Raw genomic sequence first — 17475 nt, 5'->3', positions numbered from 1 at the left:
TAGACTAGAATGAGTGTCTCATTGCTTGAGTTATATAGGGTCAGATAAGTAGATGCTTTGCCCAAAATAATCTATGTGAATCAAAGGTAGTCAATGCAAGGATGGTGGAAGTTTTAGTTCTTGACCTGGGAAACACAGAGTTAATGAGGAGTTCTTACCATAATTATCAAGGTCGCTGGTCCTATAAAGCTCCAAATGAAGTAGGTATCAAGTCGGAGCCAACATCTGCAATGAGACACAAGGGAGAGAAAGCATTCAAGGACTGGCTGTGGGACATACATCAAGAGTGAACGAGTGACAGAGAAGAATGTGAACTGCAAAGCATTCCACTGGGAGACAGGAAATATTACATTGCTTGTTCATTTAAATGCTGAATTATGTGCCCAATTTCTGACAGCACTATTGATGGAGTAAGATAATTACCCCTGGAGGAAGCAAGGAAAAAATGGCACTAGGCCTATTTGCTAAGGCCTTTTGTGTCTGTCATAGAAACCTTAGGAAAAAAAAAAGGAAAAGAGAGAAAAAGCCATACACACAGCCATTAAATCGAGTAGCTTTAAGCTATCCTTTTCTCTCCAATTATATGTGCTACATAACCTGTCTATCAGCTGTCAGGCAAAGTGACATTTTCCTGTCAAGAAGATCTGAGGAAATTCAGTACAAAGAAGAAATAAATTTGGTATCAGAAGATTGAAGTTTAATTAGGTTGGGCAGCCAACCTTTGAGAGTTCTTGAGTCTTAACAAAGTGCATTGTTACTCCCAGTGCTTCCAGGGTTGCAAATGATCCTGAGCATCCCGTGAAGTTGATTCATGACCCAAAAGTAAATTATTAATCACTTAATTTCAGTTACATTTAATAGTCCCCCAATTCTTAAAGCCTCTGGGAAATTACATTTTCATTCTTCAGGATGACAGGAAGACAAAATGGAAGTGACTAGTTATGAACAAGATTAATGTAAATTTTGAACAAATCACATTTGATGTTAAAACTCATATCTTGAATTATTTGCCATTTTGCTATATTTGAGGCATAAGTAAAAAGAAAACATCTCCAGTGGAAAATCGTCAAGAGTGGTTTTGCTAAGTGGCCTAAAACTGCGAATCCGAAGTATGTAAATACCTCTTGATTATTATGAAAACGTTACTTAAACCTCAGAATGAATGGAATACCAGAGACGCTATGAAGAAAGGAACTTATCAATGTCCATCAGTAGAGGAATGGGTCAATAAAATGTTTTCATATGATGAAATGTTGTAAAACAGTTAAAAGGGAGGAGGTGGATTTTTATATGTCAATAGGATAGATCACGATAACAAAGTTAGTGAAAAAGTAACATGAAGCATCTATGTCCTATACCTTTGAACCACACAGGTTTGAATGGTATGGGTCCACTTATATGTGGGTTTTTTCCCAATAAATACAGTACAGTACGGGAAGTATATTTTCTCTTCCTTAGGATTTTTTCTTTTCTTTTTTTTTAAAGATTTGATTTACTTATTTGAGAGAGAGAGAAGAGTGAGAGAGAGAGAGAGAGAGCACGAGGGAGTGGGCAGAGGGAGAGTGAGAAGCAGGCTCCCCACTGAGCAAGGAGCCCAACGACACAAGGCTCTATCCCAGGACCCCGGGATCACGACCTGAGCCAAAGGCAGACGCTTGACAGACTGAGCCACTCAGATGACCCGGATTTTCCTAATAATATTTTGTTTTCTCTAGCTTATTTTAGTGTAAGGACACAGTATATATTATATATAACATACAAAATATATGCTAATCAACCTTTGATATTATTGGTAATGCTTCTGTCTGATCAATGGTAAGCTATTAGTAGTTAAGTTTTGGCTGGGGATCCAAAGTTAAATGGAGATTTTTGGACTGCATGGGGGTCAGCATTCATAGCTGTTCAAGCTGTGTATTTAAAATAATACTCATATTATTGATAGATACACATATGTAATTTTTTTTAATTGAAAGGGACTAAAACTAAAACTAAAATTGAAAGGGCTTAACTATATGTTTTATTTTAATAATTACTGGAAGCAACATGCCAAAATGCAATAGCTTAACATCTGAGTGATAGAGGCAGTGATGTTTATTATGTTTTTCTTTTTCTTTTCTGTAACTTAATTTTTTTAAAAAAGGTTAAAATCTAGATTCTTAGGCAAAACAAAAATAACCATATATCCTGAAAAAAAACAATTTTAAAACAACAAAATCTGACTTTCTTCTCCTAAGTATACGTAAACTAATTTCAATAGAAATATAATATTTGTACTCCAAAAAGAAACTGATTACAAGTTCACATTTTTTACATAGATGATTTTATTCAAGATAAACATAATAATCCTATTTGAAAAAGTGTTATTAGGGAAGAAATCCATACTTAAACTATTAGCTACTAGTTTGAGTAGTTATCTTCTCATTGGTCTGTTCCAAAAATGTGGTCATGGATAATAAAAGTATGGTGCTGCCAATAAGCAGAAACAAATTAGAAAATTCAAGTTTGAAATATGAACATTATCTTCATGCTGACCATAGGCTAGCTTGTTATCATCCTAATAAAGGTGTGTGTATGTGTGGAGGGGGGAAGACCAGAGCAGGGGAATGTTCGTGAGTCTCTCTTGTTCTCAACAAAGACAGTATTTTCCCTCAAGATAAGAACAATAAAAGACAAAGCATGGACATTTTACAGATGCATGTGAACACACATGCATCTGTGCATGCAAACACACACACACACACTCCAAGAATTCTGCTGAAATTATAACATGATAGAATACTAATAATAAATTTTAAAATGACTGTTCCTAGTATAGCCCCTGTTCCTTTGTAGGTCAAACAAGTTTTTAAGAGCTAATCTGAGAAGTAAAACACATTTTCAGCAAATTCTTTTTAAAGGAAAATGTGCTTCTTCTGAAAAATGTTATTCTACAGGTTAAGTGCTTCTTATACAAATAATTTAAATTATATTATTACAGAGTACCTTAGACTAGGTAGGGGATTTTAAAATGTTAAATAATCTCACCTTAAAATAAAATAATGTTATTAAATTTTAGCCTTACAAAGCTTTACTTTTTTGAAAACAGTTTCAGCAAATCCTTAGTTGGAAATAAACATGCTTTTGGCACAGTGATCTTTAAATGTGGAACTGAAATTACTTTAGAAGTTATTATTTTTTTTATTTTTTAAGAAAACGCTTCAATATCTATTTGGTATAATAGATTTAAATTCCCTTTGGAATTGAACAGTGTAAGAGGCAATATGAAACACTTAAAATGTACCAAGTAAATCATCCCTTCATGAGAGCTGCCTGGGCTTGACTATCTTCTGGAAGGCAGTGTGGCAAAATCCCTTTTCTAATTCGATTGCCATATGGCCATACCTGCTGTTGTTTTTGGCCACATGCTGGCTTTCTCAGAGCTTTCTATAGTTCCTCTCTTTCCCATTAACTACCTTAAAAGTTTGCATGATTCCTGCCATGAGTTCCCTGTGCCAATGTTGGAAGAATTCACCCTGGCTTGAAGGTAAAGCAGAATATTATGTGGGGTGTTCATTATATGCTTGGGCATATATATCCCACATCATGGTATTCTAGAAGTCTAGGCCATTCAATGTCAGTTGGATATAGTGAAAATGTACTAGTTAAGAGGAGACAAATGCTAGAGAACAACTTATTACACTAAGCCCAGTAAAGTCCAGCTTGCAAATGGCCAGACAGACCTGCTATTGAAGAATATAATTTATCTGAAAATTGCCTTTATCCACTAAGCAACATTTAATTTGTGAGATCATTAATTTTAATATACCATTCTTGTTAATATTTAAGATATGTCAATTTCTTTTTTTTAATGAAAGTCATATGAATATAATTTATAAAGTATGTTTATAGCAGTACTGTAACAAAAGAGATGACTTGCAGTTGAAAAACAAGTACTTTCTAACCTTACTACATGCTTATTTGAAGTAATACTGAAAAATCTTAAAAGACCAGACATATTTCGGAATTCAAAGGAGTACTTGTCATATATCATAAGGCTTGACTTTTTTTTCTCATCTGCCTAAATACAAAGATGTCACAAAAATTCTCTTTTTGTAGCATTTTTTTTCAAATCGTAAAAGCAACATATAATGTTATATATTTGATAAAGTCTTACGACATTAATTTAATATTCTAAAGAACTGGTGAGGGGTGCCTGGGTGGCTCAGTCGGTTAAGCGTCCGTCTTCGGCTCAGGTCGTGATCCCAGGTTCTTGGGGGATACATATGTATTTACTCCCTGGCATCGGGCTCCCTGCTCAACGGGGAGCCTGCTTCTCCCTCTCCCTCTGCTGCTCCCCCTGCTTGTTCTCTCTCTCTCTGTAAAATAAATAAATAAAATCTTAAAGAAAAAAGAACTGGTGCTAATCCAGAAGGACATATTATTCTCTTCCAGAATTATTGTCTTCCAAAATCTAAGAAACATTATTGCATATTAAATAATAACATGCTGATATCTGGATCAGTCTTCCTCAAAAATGTCTGTTACCAATCCAGCAAGTACCACATTCATGTTTACTCAGAAAAGAGAAAAATAAAATAATGAAACAACTTAATTTCTCAAAACAGGACAACCGAAAACCGTACTTCTAAAGCTTATTCTCTTCTACTATTAAATTACTCACCACTTTATTTTCATCAGTCATTTTAAAAATGTATGATTCTGTATTTAGAAAAATGGTAAACCAATTACCCAACATAAATAAATGCCATTTAAAACCTATGTTTTACAAAGCTTTTAGATGACAGTAACATTACCAGAGTGTAGTTTCTTATTCTAAGTTAGCATGTTTAATATAGTGTCATTAAAATGCTTTGGGACATTGTATTTTTGTCGCCTATTTAATTCGCTCTTATCAAAGTAGACATCTGACTATTCACCAGTTTTTTGAAATAACATAAGTTCACAATGGTGTTTGCTTCATTTTCTACAGGACCCTAAATCTCAGATGGAGCCATCCTTGGTGAGTATTCAATGTAGCCTGTAAACAATCTTTGGCTACTATTAGACCATAAAATTTACAAGGCTTAATTATATCAGGTTGTTTATGAGTGTTTATATAATATATAATCTTTTTTTTCTCTGTAACATATGCAGATCTCTTTATAATTCTACTACATATATCTGGGAAGATTGAGAGAGAAAAAAAGGAATAAAGAGAATTGGGGCAAAAAAAAAAAAAGGAAGAGAAGAGGAAAAGGGACAAATATATACTTCAGGCATAGTAACTCCAGTTCTAAGCTTACTGCGTAATATGTCTGTTAGGTTCTTTTAATGCCATTTTCATCACAGCACACTCATGCATCTAATCTTGAAATACTTTGTGAGCAAGTACATGAACTGGAAAAAATATTGGCAGAGCGATGCGGGAATGGATTGTGACCCGTGGTAGTCAAGACTAGCATTTGTGGTTCAGCTACAGTTTTGGATCTTAGAATTCAAAACTAGATCTCATACATAAAATGCAGGTTATGTTGTCTTCATGTCCCCAATATGTTATTTTCTTAAAAACTAAGTTTTTCATTATTTCTTCAGCAAAATACATCCTACATTTTTTATGGTGGACTACAAGGGTTAGAAAAGCACTATCTGTTTTAATTTATTAATACTAAATGTTGGAATAATTCCCACAGTCCCACGTTGCTTAAATTAATAGAGGCAGCAGCACAAGAACTGTAAACAGAACTCTATAAATGGATGCTTTTAATACAACTTATTTTACAACTAAAACAATGTTGCTAATCATAAAGTTTGTACTCCTTCATTTGGATCAGCCAAATAAGAGTACCAATAATAATAATAGTTCTAATTTAATAAATGTTTATATATGCCAGAGACTTTATACATATGCTTGCTTAAATATATATACATACATATGCACAGACATATATACATATGTATTTACTCACATACGCAAAAATACATATTCTCAAACTTTGTAAGAGTTTTGCAAGGTGTTTACATAATAACTGCCACATTATAGATTGGAAAATGAAACTCAGGAAAACTAAGTGACTTGCCCATAGCCACATGACTAATAATTAGTTGAGCCAAATTTTATCCTAGTCTACCTGACTCCGAAGTTCCTGGCGCTACTATGTGTTTCTCAAAGAAAACAATGAGTTACAGAATAAATGAAAGTTCTAGTTTTGCTGAAATTTATAAATTCTCAATGAGTAGATGAGAAATTTATATGCTGTACAGAAAGCATAGATTGTTGAAACATGTCTCAAGTAAAAATATTCAATCTTTTAAAATATAAAGTCATCTCTTGGTAAGTTAGTAAAAATTTTAGTATTTTTAAGCAGCTTTATTGCAATATAATATATTATAAATCATCCATTTAAATATACAATTCGATGTTTTTAGTCTATTTAAAAGTTGTAAAATTATCACCACAATCTAACTTTAGAATATTTTCATGGCACCGAAATGAAACCTTGTACCCACCTAAAGTCACTCCTCACTGTCTCTACCAAATTCACTCACAATGGCTTCCCTACCCACTCCCCAGTCCTAGGAACCACTATAATTTTCTCTCTAAAGGTCTACCTGCTCTGGATGTTTTATATAAATGGGATCATACAATGTACAGTGTTTTATGACTGGATTCTTTCATTTAACATGATGTTTTTATGGTATGATCATCCTGTAGCATGCATCAATACTTCATTCATTGTCATTTCCAAATAATGTTCTATCATACAGATATACCACATTTTGTTTATCTTTTCATCAAATGTTGGAGAAAGTGTTTCCACTTTTTGGATAATATAAATAATAACACTCATATACAAGTTTTTGAACGAACCTAGATTTTCATTTTTCTTGGGTAAATACCTAGAATTACTGGGTCATATAATAACTATGATTAGCATTTTGAATATCTGTCATACTGTTTCCCAAAGTAGCTAGCTACACAATTTTACATTGCCACTAGGAATATGTGGGGACTCTAATTCGTCCACATCTTCATCAACATATGTTATTATCTGTCTTTTTTTTACTGTAAACTTCTAGTGGGTGGAGTTATGATACAAAGTGATGTCTAGATGTGGAAGTTATCATATTTCTTTGGTTCCAATAAGAACTTAAGACCAACATTCAACTTCAGGGCCAACATTTAACTACATTTTGTAAATAACAGGACAGCAATCCAGATGTTCTCTTAAATAGTTCTGGTATGGCCAACTCCTTAACAGAAAAGATTATTCTCAACCCCAAATTCTTATATATTATGATAATTTTATGCCCAATCATAGGGTTCCCAAGTGATGAAATGATGACACAATAAGCCGTCAATCTCTAATACACATACACATAAATCATGCTCTTGGCCTTTAATAAAATAACATATATACACACAGTATTCCTCACACACATAGTGAATAATCGTCTTGATATATGTTAGTGAAAAATACTTCTTCATTATCTATCCTATTTCCCATTGGTCAACCTAAAATCAAGGTAATAACATGTTCAGTAAGGTGGATGCTTCATATCAATGAAATGTTACAAGTGGGAATATTTTATAACATATAATAATATGCTTGGAGAACTACTCCAAATTAATATATAATTTCCTGTGAGTGGGTTGAAGTGCTTCGAAATTGTGAAACATACTAAATAAACATGCTGTGCATATAACTTGTAGATACTATCAAGTTCAATGTGTTTTGTTTGTTTGTCTGTTTAAGTAAATTCCACCCCCAATGTGGGGCTGGAATTCATGGCCCTAAGATCAAGAGTCTCATGCTCTACTGACTGAGCCAGCCAGGTGCCCTCATCAGGTTCAATGTTCTTTGGCTCAGCTCTTTCTTGAATAATACTATAATCTGGTATTTTAAAGAATCAATAATCACTTTTCTACCCAAATGATTATATTGGTTGAATAATGAAGTGAAAATAAGAAACTGGGGGTGGGGGCAGGGAATGGCTTTTAACTAGCAGAGGAGATCCTACCTCTTTTAGAGTTGTCCTTAAACTAGTGAGCTAGGGAGACAAATACGACTTAATAGATGACTTACAATAATTTTCAGATCATAAAATTTGATTTCAATTATTTTTAAGACCTTGGTTATGCTTCTAGTACTCAAGGATGTTCTGATTCGTTATAACTGTTTATGACCTAATTGACATCTTTTGGAAACCCCTTACAAATTTTCAAGCCCATATTTTAAGTCTTGGGCTATTCCTCAGGCTTCACTCCTTTCCAGAGCCCTCCTTCCTTCTGGAACCTGCTCCCACTCCTTTTCCAATCTACCCATCACATTAACCACTCTTTTTTCCATTGTATACTTGGATTGTGAGGAAAGCGGTATAAACTATAAATGTGATGTTCTCTTTAAATAAAAATTAACTGTTAAAACGGTTTGCATTTTTTTGATAATATTGAGGTAATTAAAGTTTAGATGAACTAATTAGTTTCAGGTCATAAAATAAAAGTATCTAGCACAGAATTTCTAAATCAGCCATGTTTAAATTATTGCTAAGTCAATGCCAGCTTTTATCTTCTGACAGTATCATTTATTGGATGGCTTCACTGAATGTGCATATGAATAAGAGTATAAGAGAGACTAAGGGAAGATAAAAAAAAACAGAGATAAAATTGAATAAACGCCCATTGTTAACAGTGCAGTTTAGAACTGCGGTCCACTAGCTGAGAGTTGTTTTTTTTGTTTTGTTTTGTTTTTTTTTATGATTGTACTGGTCTTCTAATCTAATTTTTTAAATGTCCAATTATTGTGACTAAATGTAATTCTAAATACATTCTCGAGATAATGTCCGTACAGATAAAAAGATTTGATTAAACAACATCAAAAAATAATAATAAAATTCTCTTACAAGCCTTGCAAATTGATGGCAAACTAAGCAACTTCTCAAAATCAAATTATGTGTGCTTTGTGTGTATGTGTTCTGTACATAATAATCAGTTCAACAACCCTAAAATTTCATAGAAAACACATCATAATCCACCAGTCAGATGGAATATGATAGTTACCACTATCTGTATCAAAATAACAGTTATCTAACCTACAAAACTAATTTTATTTCTAATTTTATCTCCTACCATTGATATGAATCTCTGCTTTTTAGAATTGTAAGCTATTATTATTACTGTTGTTAAAGGTTTCAGCGATAAAACCTCATTGTCAGTATAATAAAATATAATTAGATACATTAAGAGGAAAGAAAAGGGAAGAATGTTTATTATTATTTGGATTAGTATAATATGTATTCAATGGTTTATTCTAGATGTACTCTGAGTGGTTGAAACTGAAGTAAAAATTTAATAACAAAGTTCCAAAAATAAGTGAAATAAATTTCTGAGACATAAAAATTCATTGTATTGAGCTTAATAAGAATTTACAGAAAAGGGCTGAAAATATGTGTCTCCCTGAATTCTGGCTAATTCCAGTTTATTTAAGACTGTGGACTTTATATATTTGTATTAAAAACATCAATGTAGCGTATAAGAAGGTAACACTGGCAAACAAACAAACAAAAAAACAACAGCACAATTTGAGATAGATTTACATGAGAAAAAGTCATGAGATGAACAGGCAGTCAGGAATGCCATCAACAGTCAAATAAAAGCAATCGACGATAGTAATAGAAACCAGAACAACAAAGACAGATTTGATAATAAGGAACAAGGTATATAATTCTACATGCAGAAATCCTTCGAGTTGTGTAAAAATTCATTGTTTATATTTTTCTTTGAGAAGATATCTTGATTAAACTCCTGATGGAAAACATGATCTGTTCATTTCAGCTTCTCAAGTAAATACAAATGCCTGAATGATGTTTCTTTTTCCACACCTGCTTCTTCAATGGGCAAAACAGACCCTGGATTGGACGCGTTCCCAATTGGTAGAAGTTAAACATTTTTCCCATGTATTCTGGAAGGTTCCTCTGCAGACGATTTATTTACAATGTACAAATGAGACACTAAACACTCTGTGTCTGCCTGTGATAGAATTTTAAAGCAATGTTCCTTATTCTTTTCTCTCCCTCTTTCATCTATCTTCCCTTTTCTCTATATCGGCTTTGCTGCTCTTTGTGTTGGGAAATATCATAATTGTGGAACTGAACTATTATGAAGGCTTATTTTAAAACGGTGCCTGGGAAGTAAATTAGCCTCTATTCCCACACAGTAATAATGTCAGTAAATGAGAGCTTCAGTTTTGGTGCAGAAAATTAAAGCAATGATGGCCAAAGCTTGAACAGTCACAAGAGACTTACATATTATTGATTCTAAGAAAAGATAGATCCCTACTATCCAGAAAATGACATTGGTCTCAAAATAAATGATTAAAACGCAAAGCAAGTGAGTTTGAGTCAGTTTAGGAACAGGAAAATTTGCAAATATCTAAAAAGATAAAAACAACAACATGTAAAAGCAAATCAGGGGCTGCAAGAGAGCAAAATGGAATTTCTTAAGAACAATATTTGAATAGTAGAAGGTCACAAATCACTATATCACTCAATTTGATATCTTAGAGGGGATATGCATTAATTAAAATGTAAAATCCTATGACCTAAGGGGAATGACTGCTAGTGGGTTTCTTTTTCAGGTGATGAAAAGGTTTTAAAATGAGGTGGTGGTGATGGGTGCATAACACTGTGAATGTACTAAAAACTACTGAAGTATACACTCTAAAAGAGTGAATTTTATGGTATGTGAATTATATCAGTAAAGGTATTATTTTTTAAAAAAAGTCTGATCTACCTAATTTCCCCTCACCTCAGAGGTCCTTAGAAGCAAGCATTTTAATGTTTTCATCTAATCCTAATTCTTTCCAAAGTTGTCACTGGGATCCACAAAATGAACTCAGATTTGACCACAATTCATAAAGGTTGGATTAAAAAATAATTACTATTAGTTATGTTTAGACAAATGGCCTTTTATAGCCTTTCCTGTACTAAAGAAAGAAAAATTCGGGCGCCTGGGTGGCTCAGTTGGTTAAGCGACTGCCTTCGGCTCAGGTCATGATCCTGGAGTCTCTGGATCGAGTCCCGCATCGGGCTCCCTGCTCAGCGGGGAGTCTGCTTCTCCCTCTGACCCTCCCCCCTCTCATGTACTCGCTCTCTCTCATTCTCTCTCTCTCAAATAAATAAAAAATCTTTAAAAAAAAAAAAAAAGAAAGAAAAATTCAACAGAAGTGAGATGGTCTTCTTTCAACTGTATTGTTGGTGCCTCTGAACCAACACATATTCTACTTTATGCTCCGAATAATGCTTCTGCTTGTCTTCCCTCCTTATGAATCCTCTCTTCTGGGAAGTGAGCTGCTTTATTGCCAGCATATTCAGGCTGCTGATTGCTGGTGGAAAGTCATGAAATTTGGCTTATTAACTTTTGTACAAATTGATGTTATCTAACCTCATCTGAGCTTTCACTACTGCTTGGAAATCTTTTTATTAATGTCTAATTGACTCCTTAACACATTTTCCATAGTGCTCATTTCAAGACTTTTCAAATTTCCTGTCCTCTCAACGTGACCTCGCCTACTCACACAGCAAAAGTCAGCTTCTTCTACTTGATGGAAAAGTGGTTCCACTTTGAAATTCATCTTATCTGTTCTTTCCTTCACACTCATCTCAGAAGAGAGGGGTCATTTTACTTTTCCAAAACCATTCCTAGTTTAGTGGAAATAAATCTGATTTATTTTATCACACATCTGCCACTATCTAGCTCTATAACCACGGGCAAGGCAATTAATTTACCTGGTCCTTGATTTTTTCATCTGTAAAATTAATGTCTTGGGCTAGGTGAATTGCAAAGCCACTTCCTGTATTAAATCAAGGTTTTCTTAATCTTATGTATAATCTTATGCCTTTCTATCCCTTTAGGACCTTTCACTTTCATTCAGCCTCTCTATATATTACATACAAATGAGGCATAAGATATTTTCCCTCTGTTAATCTCCTCCTATCACACTGATTCTTCCCACCCCTAGACATTTTTTGGACTTCATTTTTAAAAATTCTTCTTCATTACTGTAACCACAAGTTAATCTTTTCACTATTTCTCAATCAAACTTTTTCAGGGTATAGGTAATACTTTAAGACTCTACTTTCTTGCTATTGACTTATTTCTTTGAAACTTCCAATTTGGCTTCTGCTTCCAGCACTGTCAGAATAATTGTTGCAAAGGACAAATAATTTTTCCTCAGTGCTTATCCTACTTGAATTATCTTTGATATAGAACACCGCAGATGGTGTTCTGAAACACCATCTTGAAATGGCCTTCTCATTCTCTTTTAAGGCTCTCATTCTCTTTTAAGTCTCTTGTCTGTCCTTATTTTTATTTCCCCACCTCAAACTATGTCCTAAATGTGGGCATTCATCGGAACTCTATCTTGGTCTTCTTTCTAATCTTTTTCTATTGAAACTTTCATTCATTCTCAGGATGCCAACTGTTATATTGATGTGGATTACAAAAATATTTTTCACTGAATTCCTTTCCAGTATGCTGGACATCACTTCATGTATGTTTCACCAATCTGAGTGTATAGTGAAAATAACATTCATCACTACAACCCAATACCCACCTAGGAAAAAAAGGGGAGGGGGAATAACAAGCTGCCCCTGCTCCTATTGTTTTTCTTTCTGTTAATGATATAAATTTCTTTCCAGTGACTAGAACTGACAGGTCAGGAAGAAGAGAAGCCATTAATATCAGGGACTGCACTGTCCTCTGAATACACACTTTCTGACATAGCTAGTTCTTCATTTGACAAATGTCTCAATGCTCTGAAAGATATTAAAGCACTCATCTTCTTATAATTACTCAAGGCTCTGATGTAGCTGTGGGAAAATTAAGCTGTTTTAAACAGCATCCTACTGAATCTCAGGATTTTTCTTCTCTTTCTATATCATAACAAAAGTATAACCATGAATTGAATTATCCCCAGTTGCTTCTCCAGTTCAATCATTTCTTGCTGGGAGGTATTATAAAGACCTTAGCTTCCAAGAAAATCCAAAGCATTTATTTCAACTAGATTTCAAAAGAGAGGGAAAAAGAGAAAAGAAATGATAAACTCACACTTTATCTGTTCCGTAACTCCTATAGTCTACCGCGGCTGACACAGCCACGATGAGTGCGGGCATCCCGTAGCCCACTAGGTAGAAGTATTTCCTCCGGGAATGCTCGCTCTCGAAAACCTCCACCAGCATGATGTAGAGCTGCACTCCCTCCAGGAACATCCAGGTGAAGGCGGCCAGGAAGAAGAAATGTAAGAGGGCAGCGAAAACGGCACAGGCAATCTAGGGAAGGGAACAAAGGACTCCAGTAACAACCAAACGAAATATTCTCAACTACCATAACATCAAAATAAACATTTATCAAGACTGCGGTAACATAAGAGGTCTGCAAAAGAATAATCTAGACAAGATTCTTACAATTCAGATATTAAAACCACATTTAACATTTTATTAATAATAGCTTAGAGATGACAGCATAGGATGATAATAAGGAAACATTATTATTATTTTTTATTAATTTTTTCTTATTACAGAAATTAGTCTAAAGTTTTAAAAACAGTATCTCATGCATTATTTTTCTTGGCCATAATCATGTGTGTTCTATCATTAAGTTCTTCAACTGTAAATGAAAAAGAAACATTAAAACCAAGGAGAATAAAAGCTCTTAAAGTTAAAAAATGTAATAATTACAGTATTTTGTGATGGGGTCATTACTTCGTTATTACTATTTGCTGGTTTACTTCTTCCCTGCCTGATTTCAAAAAGGATTTAAGATGGCATTGGGAAGTTCATGCTGCAAAGTATAAAAGTAGGTCTGGTTAAAATAAAATAAAATAAAATAAAATGTTCCAGAGTGCTTTCTTTCTCTCATTTTTCTGTTATTGTAAGAAATGTTGCGCTAGACAAGCTTGGTCAAAAAAGGCAGCCTGTCCTTAATTTGGCATATTCTCTAAGGCACTACAAGTTTCATCTGACCATATATTAATTTTCTTATGTCAGTTCTGAAATTCTCACTCCTTGGGGGGAAGTGGGGGTCATTATTTTTTATTTAAGAAATCCTAGGGGCGCGTGGGTGGAGCAGTCAGTTAGGCTTCTGACTCTTGGTTTCAGCTCAGGTCGTGGTCTCGGGGATTGTAGGATCAAGCCTGGTGGGTCTCCATGCTCAGCATGGAGTCTGCTTAGGATCTCTCCCTCTCCCTCTGCCTTTACCCGCCCCCCCATGTGCACGCTCTCTCTCTCTCAACTAAATAAGTAAATCTTAAAAAAAAAGAAATCCTAACTAAAATCTGTATCTCCTACTAGAAAAGGGCAACAAATTTATAGACATTATCAGATTATAATGGATTCAATGATGAGTGTGATCCTTGAGAAAGAGACAAAGGGCAGGTCAGTTTCCTTGAGTGGGAGAGATGACAATGAAGGGAGATGAGGATGTCCAATGTCAGCAGGTTAGAGAGAAAGCAGAGCCTAACCACCACCTAAGAGTCAGGAAGAGGACACCTATCCAGGAACAAAAAGAAAGACAAGTTGAGCTAAGATGCACTCTACTCCAACTTTTCATATCAATCTTTGTTCTCTATGCTACTTGTCAGAAGTTGGTTTTGTGCAGTACGAAACATGTGGTAAAATTTATCATACCATATGTATATCAGGAAACAAAAGTAAGAATACGGTTTCTAAATGAAAAGAAATCACACAGCTTTTGAATTGCAGGTTAACAAGAGAATGAAATGATTTCTTCTTGGAAAATAACACAGTTTTCCATTTCTTGTTTTTTAGAGTTAGAACTTCAACTATTAATTTTTGTTATCAGAAGGCTTTACTTTTTTGGGAAAAGAAATGTGCTCTTTGATTGCTTATTCATATGTATGCATTTATGGGAAAAGCTGTCACATTTGTATATGATAACCAATTAAAAGTATAATCACCGTAATTGTACCCTTTACAGCCATTAATCATGAATGTGTAATCACAAACATGAATCCAACTGCATTTTTATTGTAAAGTACTCCATACTTATGGACACATACCAGAGAACAGCATTAAGTGAATGAATTATTTATTATGCCTACACGTCTTCTAAAAAATGGAAGTTTTCTTTTCAATTATAGTTTTAGTCATGAGACCGACCATGGACTATGAATCTTAAGTCGATAGAGCGGGCCTCACAAAAAGTATAAGTAGGCGTAGAGTCTGTTGAGTAATTAGATACTATCTGTTACTCATATTTTCTGTTTGGTTTTACCAAAAGCAGTTGGTTAGTGCTGCCTCTTTCCCTGCCTTTCTTCCCCTACTTCCTTCCGTTCCTCCTCTTCTTTATTTTCTGATATGACTAAACATAGTTTGTAGTAAAGTACAAAGCTGACATTATAGATGTAAACAGAACTTGTGCAAATATAATGTGTCAAACAAAATTTGGGAAGAGTTTATAAATTCTAAAAATGACCTATCGTTTGAACTATTTTCCAAATATGTCAATTCAAAAAACTCACTTTAGATGTTCTAAATATGATATAAACTGTTTTTTGTTTTTTTTTTAAGTATATGATAGGGAACCTGGCTGGCTAAGTAGGAAAAGCATGCAACTCTTGATCTTGGGGTCATGGGTTTGAGCCCCACTTTGAGTATAGAGATTACTAAAAAAATAAATAGACTTTAAAAAAAAAAGCCTGTGATAAACTTTGAAAAATGACAGTTATATATATTAGGAAAGACACCTTTCCATTCCCCAAATGATTTTACTTAACTTTCCTCAATATTCTGTTCTGATAAAAGCAAAGCAAAACATGGGGCACCTGGGTGGCTCAGTCGTTAAGCGTCTGCCTTCGGCTCAGGTCATGATCCCAGCGTCCTGGGATCGAGCCCCGCATCGGGTTCTCTGCTCGGCGGGAAGCCTGCTTCTCCCTCTCCCACTCCCCCTGCTTGTGTTCCCTCCCTTGCTGTTCTCTCTCTCTCAAATAAATAAAATCTTAAAAACAAAACAAAACACACACACACAAACTAATGAGGAGACACGGTTCTTGAGAAAGGCAAGGTTATGAACAGAATTTCTCAAGAAATAGACAGTCATACATCCCTAACATTCACTGCTTCTTTACAATAATGGGGTTAAAAAAAAAGGGAAAATGGAACAAGATCTGAAAATTAATAACTATCTTAGACAACTGGAAGAGAGGGTACTTTCAAACAAGAATATTTCAAGTACTGGAAAGCTGGAAATGGAGACATTTTTTCCTATTATCAGTGTAAGTTGCTTACTGGTTGGTCAGTTCGGTTGATCCCGATCAGGAAGAGCAGTTCAGCTACAAAAAGGCTGATGCAGAGGTTCTTATGGATGGTATTACGGTCACTCTGGAGCCCGCGGAAAAAGCAAAATGTGAAGATGCAAATCAGGAGACAAACAAGTGACAGCAAAATTCCAACCCACGTGATCACATCCAGAAGAAGGTCATGGACTGCATCACTGTGCTGGAAATACAACAGAAAAGCCATAAGTTGCAATTATGCATAACAAATTGTGAAGTCTTATGAGGACCTGGATTCACGGAGCGTGATTTTCATAATGTACTACATATCCTATGCACACACAGTGAATAAGATAATTTAATTATTTGGGTTTTCTAGGTCATAGGTAAAGCATTTAATATTCTCCCTGAGGTGTAAATCAGTTTGATATTCAGGGATAACAATAGTGTTTGCACTTTTCTTGGTTATATGTATTTTCAGGATACAAATAGTTGAAGCAAATCAACATAATTCTGGCCTACGATTTCAGGAAAAAGCTTTATTTTTTCAACTCATATCACTTTTATAGGCTATTTTTTTTTTTGACAACTTGCACTAAGGAATACTCTAAAAAATTAAGTTATACACTTAGGGAAGTGGTGTCTCAACTAAAATGCTTTTTAAATTACCAAGGGACTTTTTAATAAAAAAATACAATTGTTCTGTCATTTAAGTTCTTTATCAGAATTTCCAAGGTTGAGTTCATAAAAGTATGCATTTTTATAAAGATTCCCAGTTAATTCTGATGAACAGCCACATATGCATACCATTTATTTAGTGGAAGATCTAAAAGAATGAGGATATTCACTGGATTTATATTCATATTGAATGGCTTAAGGAGATCAGGAAGTTTGATCTTTGAAGGGTTTTGCATGAATAGAGCCTGTTATACACAGATGGAAAATAAGCATTCAGTATTACTATCCCCGATAGCAGCATAAAACAGATAGGGCTAATAAAAAGAAAAAGCTCATAAAAGCTTCTGTACTAAAACTGGATTTTTGGGGGGCTCTGTTAAAATAGTCCTGTGAGTTCCATTCCTTTCATGTACCTTGTTCTGTGTACTATCTCATTTCTGTCCTTGTTCTAAGATTCCAAACTCTATTCCTTCCCTATGGTAGTTTGCCTCTACCCAAAACCACTTCTGTGAAGCATTAGAATTTATAG

The 17475-nt window shown here is 34.4% G+C and overlaps 1 protein-coding gene across 25 annotated transcripts in view; it reads right to left on the bottom strand.

The window, feature by feature from the left end:
* The window catches only part of ADGRL3 (adhesion G protein-coupled receptor L3), an 829014-nt gene that overhangs the window by 94138 nt on the left and 717401 nt on the right, over window positions 1-17475 (bottom strand). For all 25 annotated transcript variants that reach the window (XM_032400452.1, XM_032400458.1, XM_032400455.1 and 22 more), the window contains 3 exons: window positions 16282-16491; window positions 13085-13305; window positions 159-225 (listed from right to left, as the gene is read on the bottom strand). In XM_032400452.1, coding sequence (XP_032256343.1) covers window positions 159-225; window positions 13085-13305; window positions 16282-16491 — 498 coding nt within the window. The remainder of the gene's footprint in view (window positions 1-158; window positions 226-13084; window positions 13306-16281; window positions 16492-17475) is intronic.

The sequence above is a fragment of the Phoca vitulina genome, unplaced genomic scaffold, assembly GCF_004348235.1.
Source record: "Phoca vitulina isolate PV1807 unplaced genomic scaffold, GSC_HSeal_1.0 scaffold3, whole genome shotgun sequence".
Taxonomy (NCBI): Eukaryota; Metazoa; Chordata; class Mammalia; order Carnivora; family Phocidae; genus Phoca; species Phoca vitulina.
The sequence above is the reverse complement of the archived record's forward strand: the minus strand, read 5'-3'. Positions and strand labels throughout refer to the sequence as shown.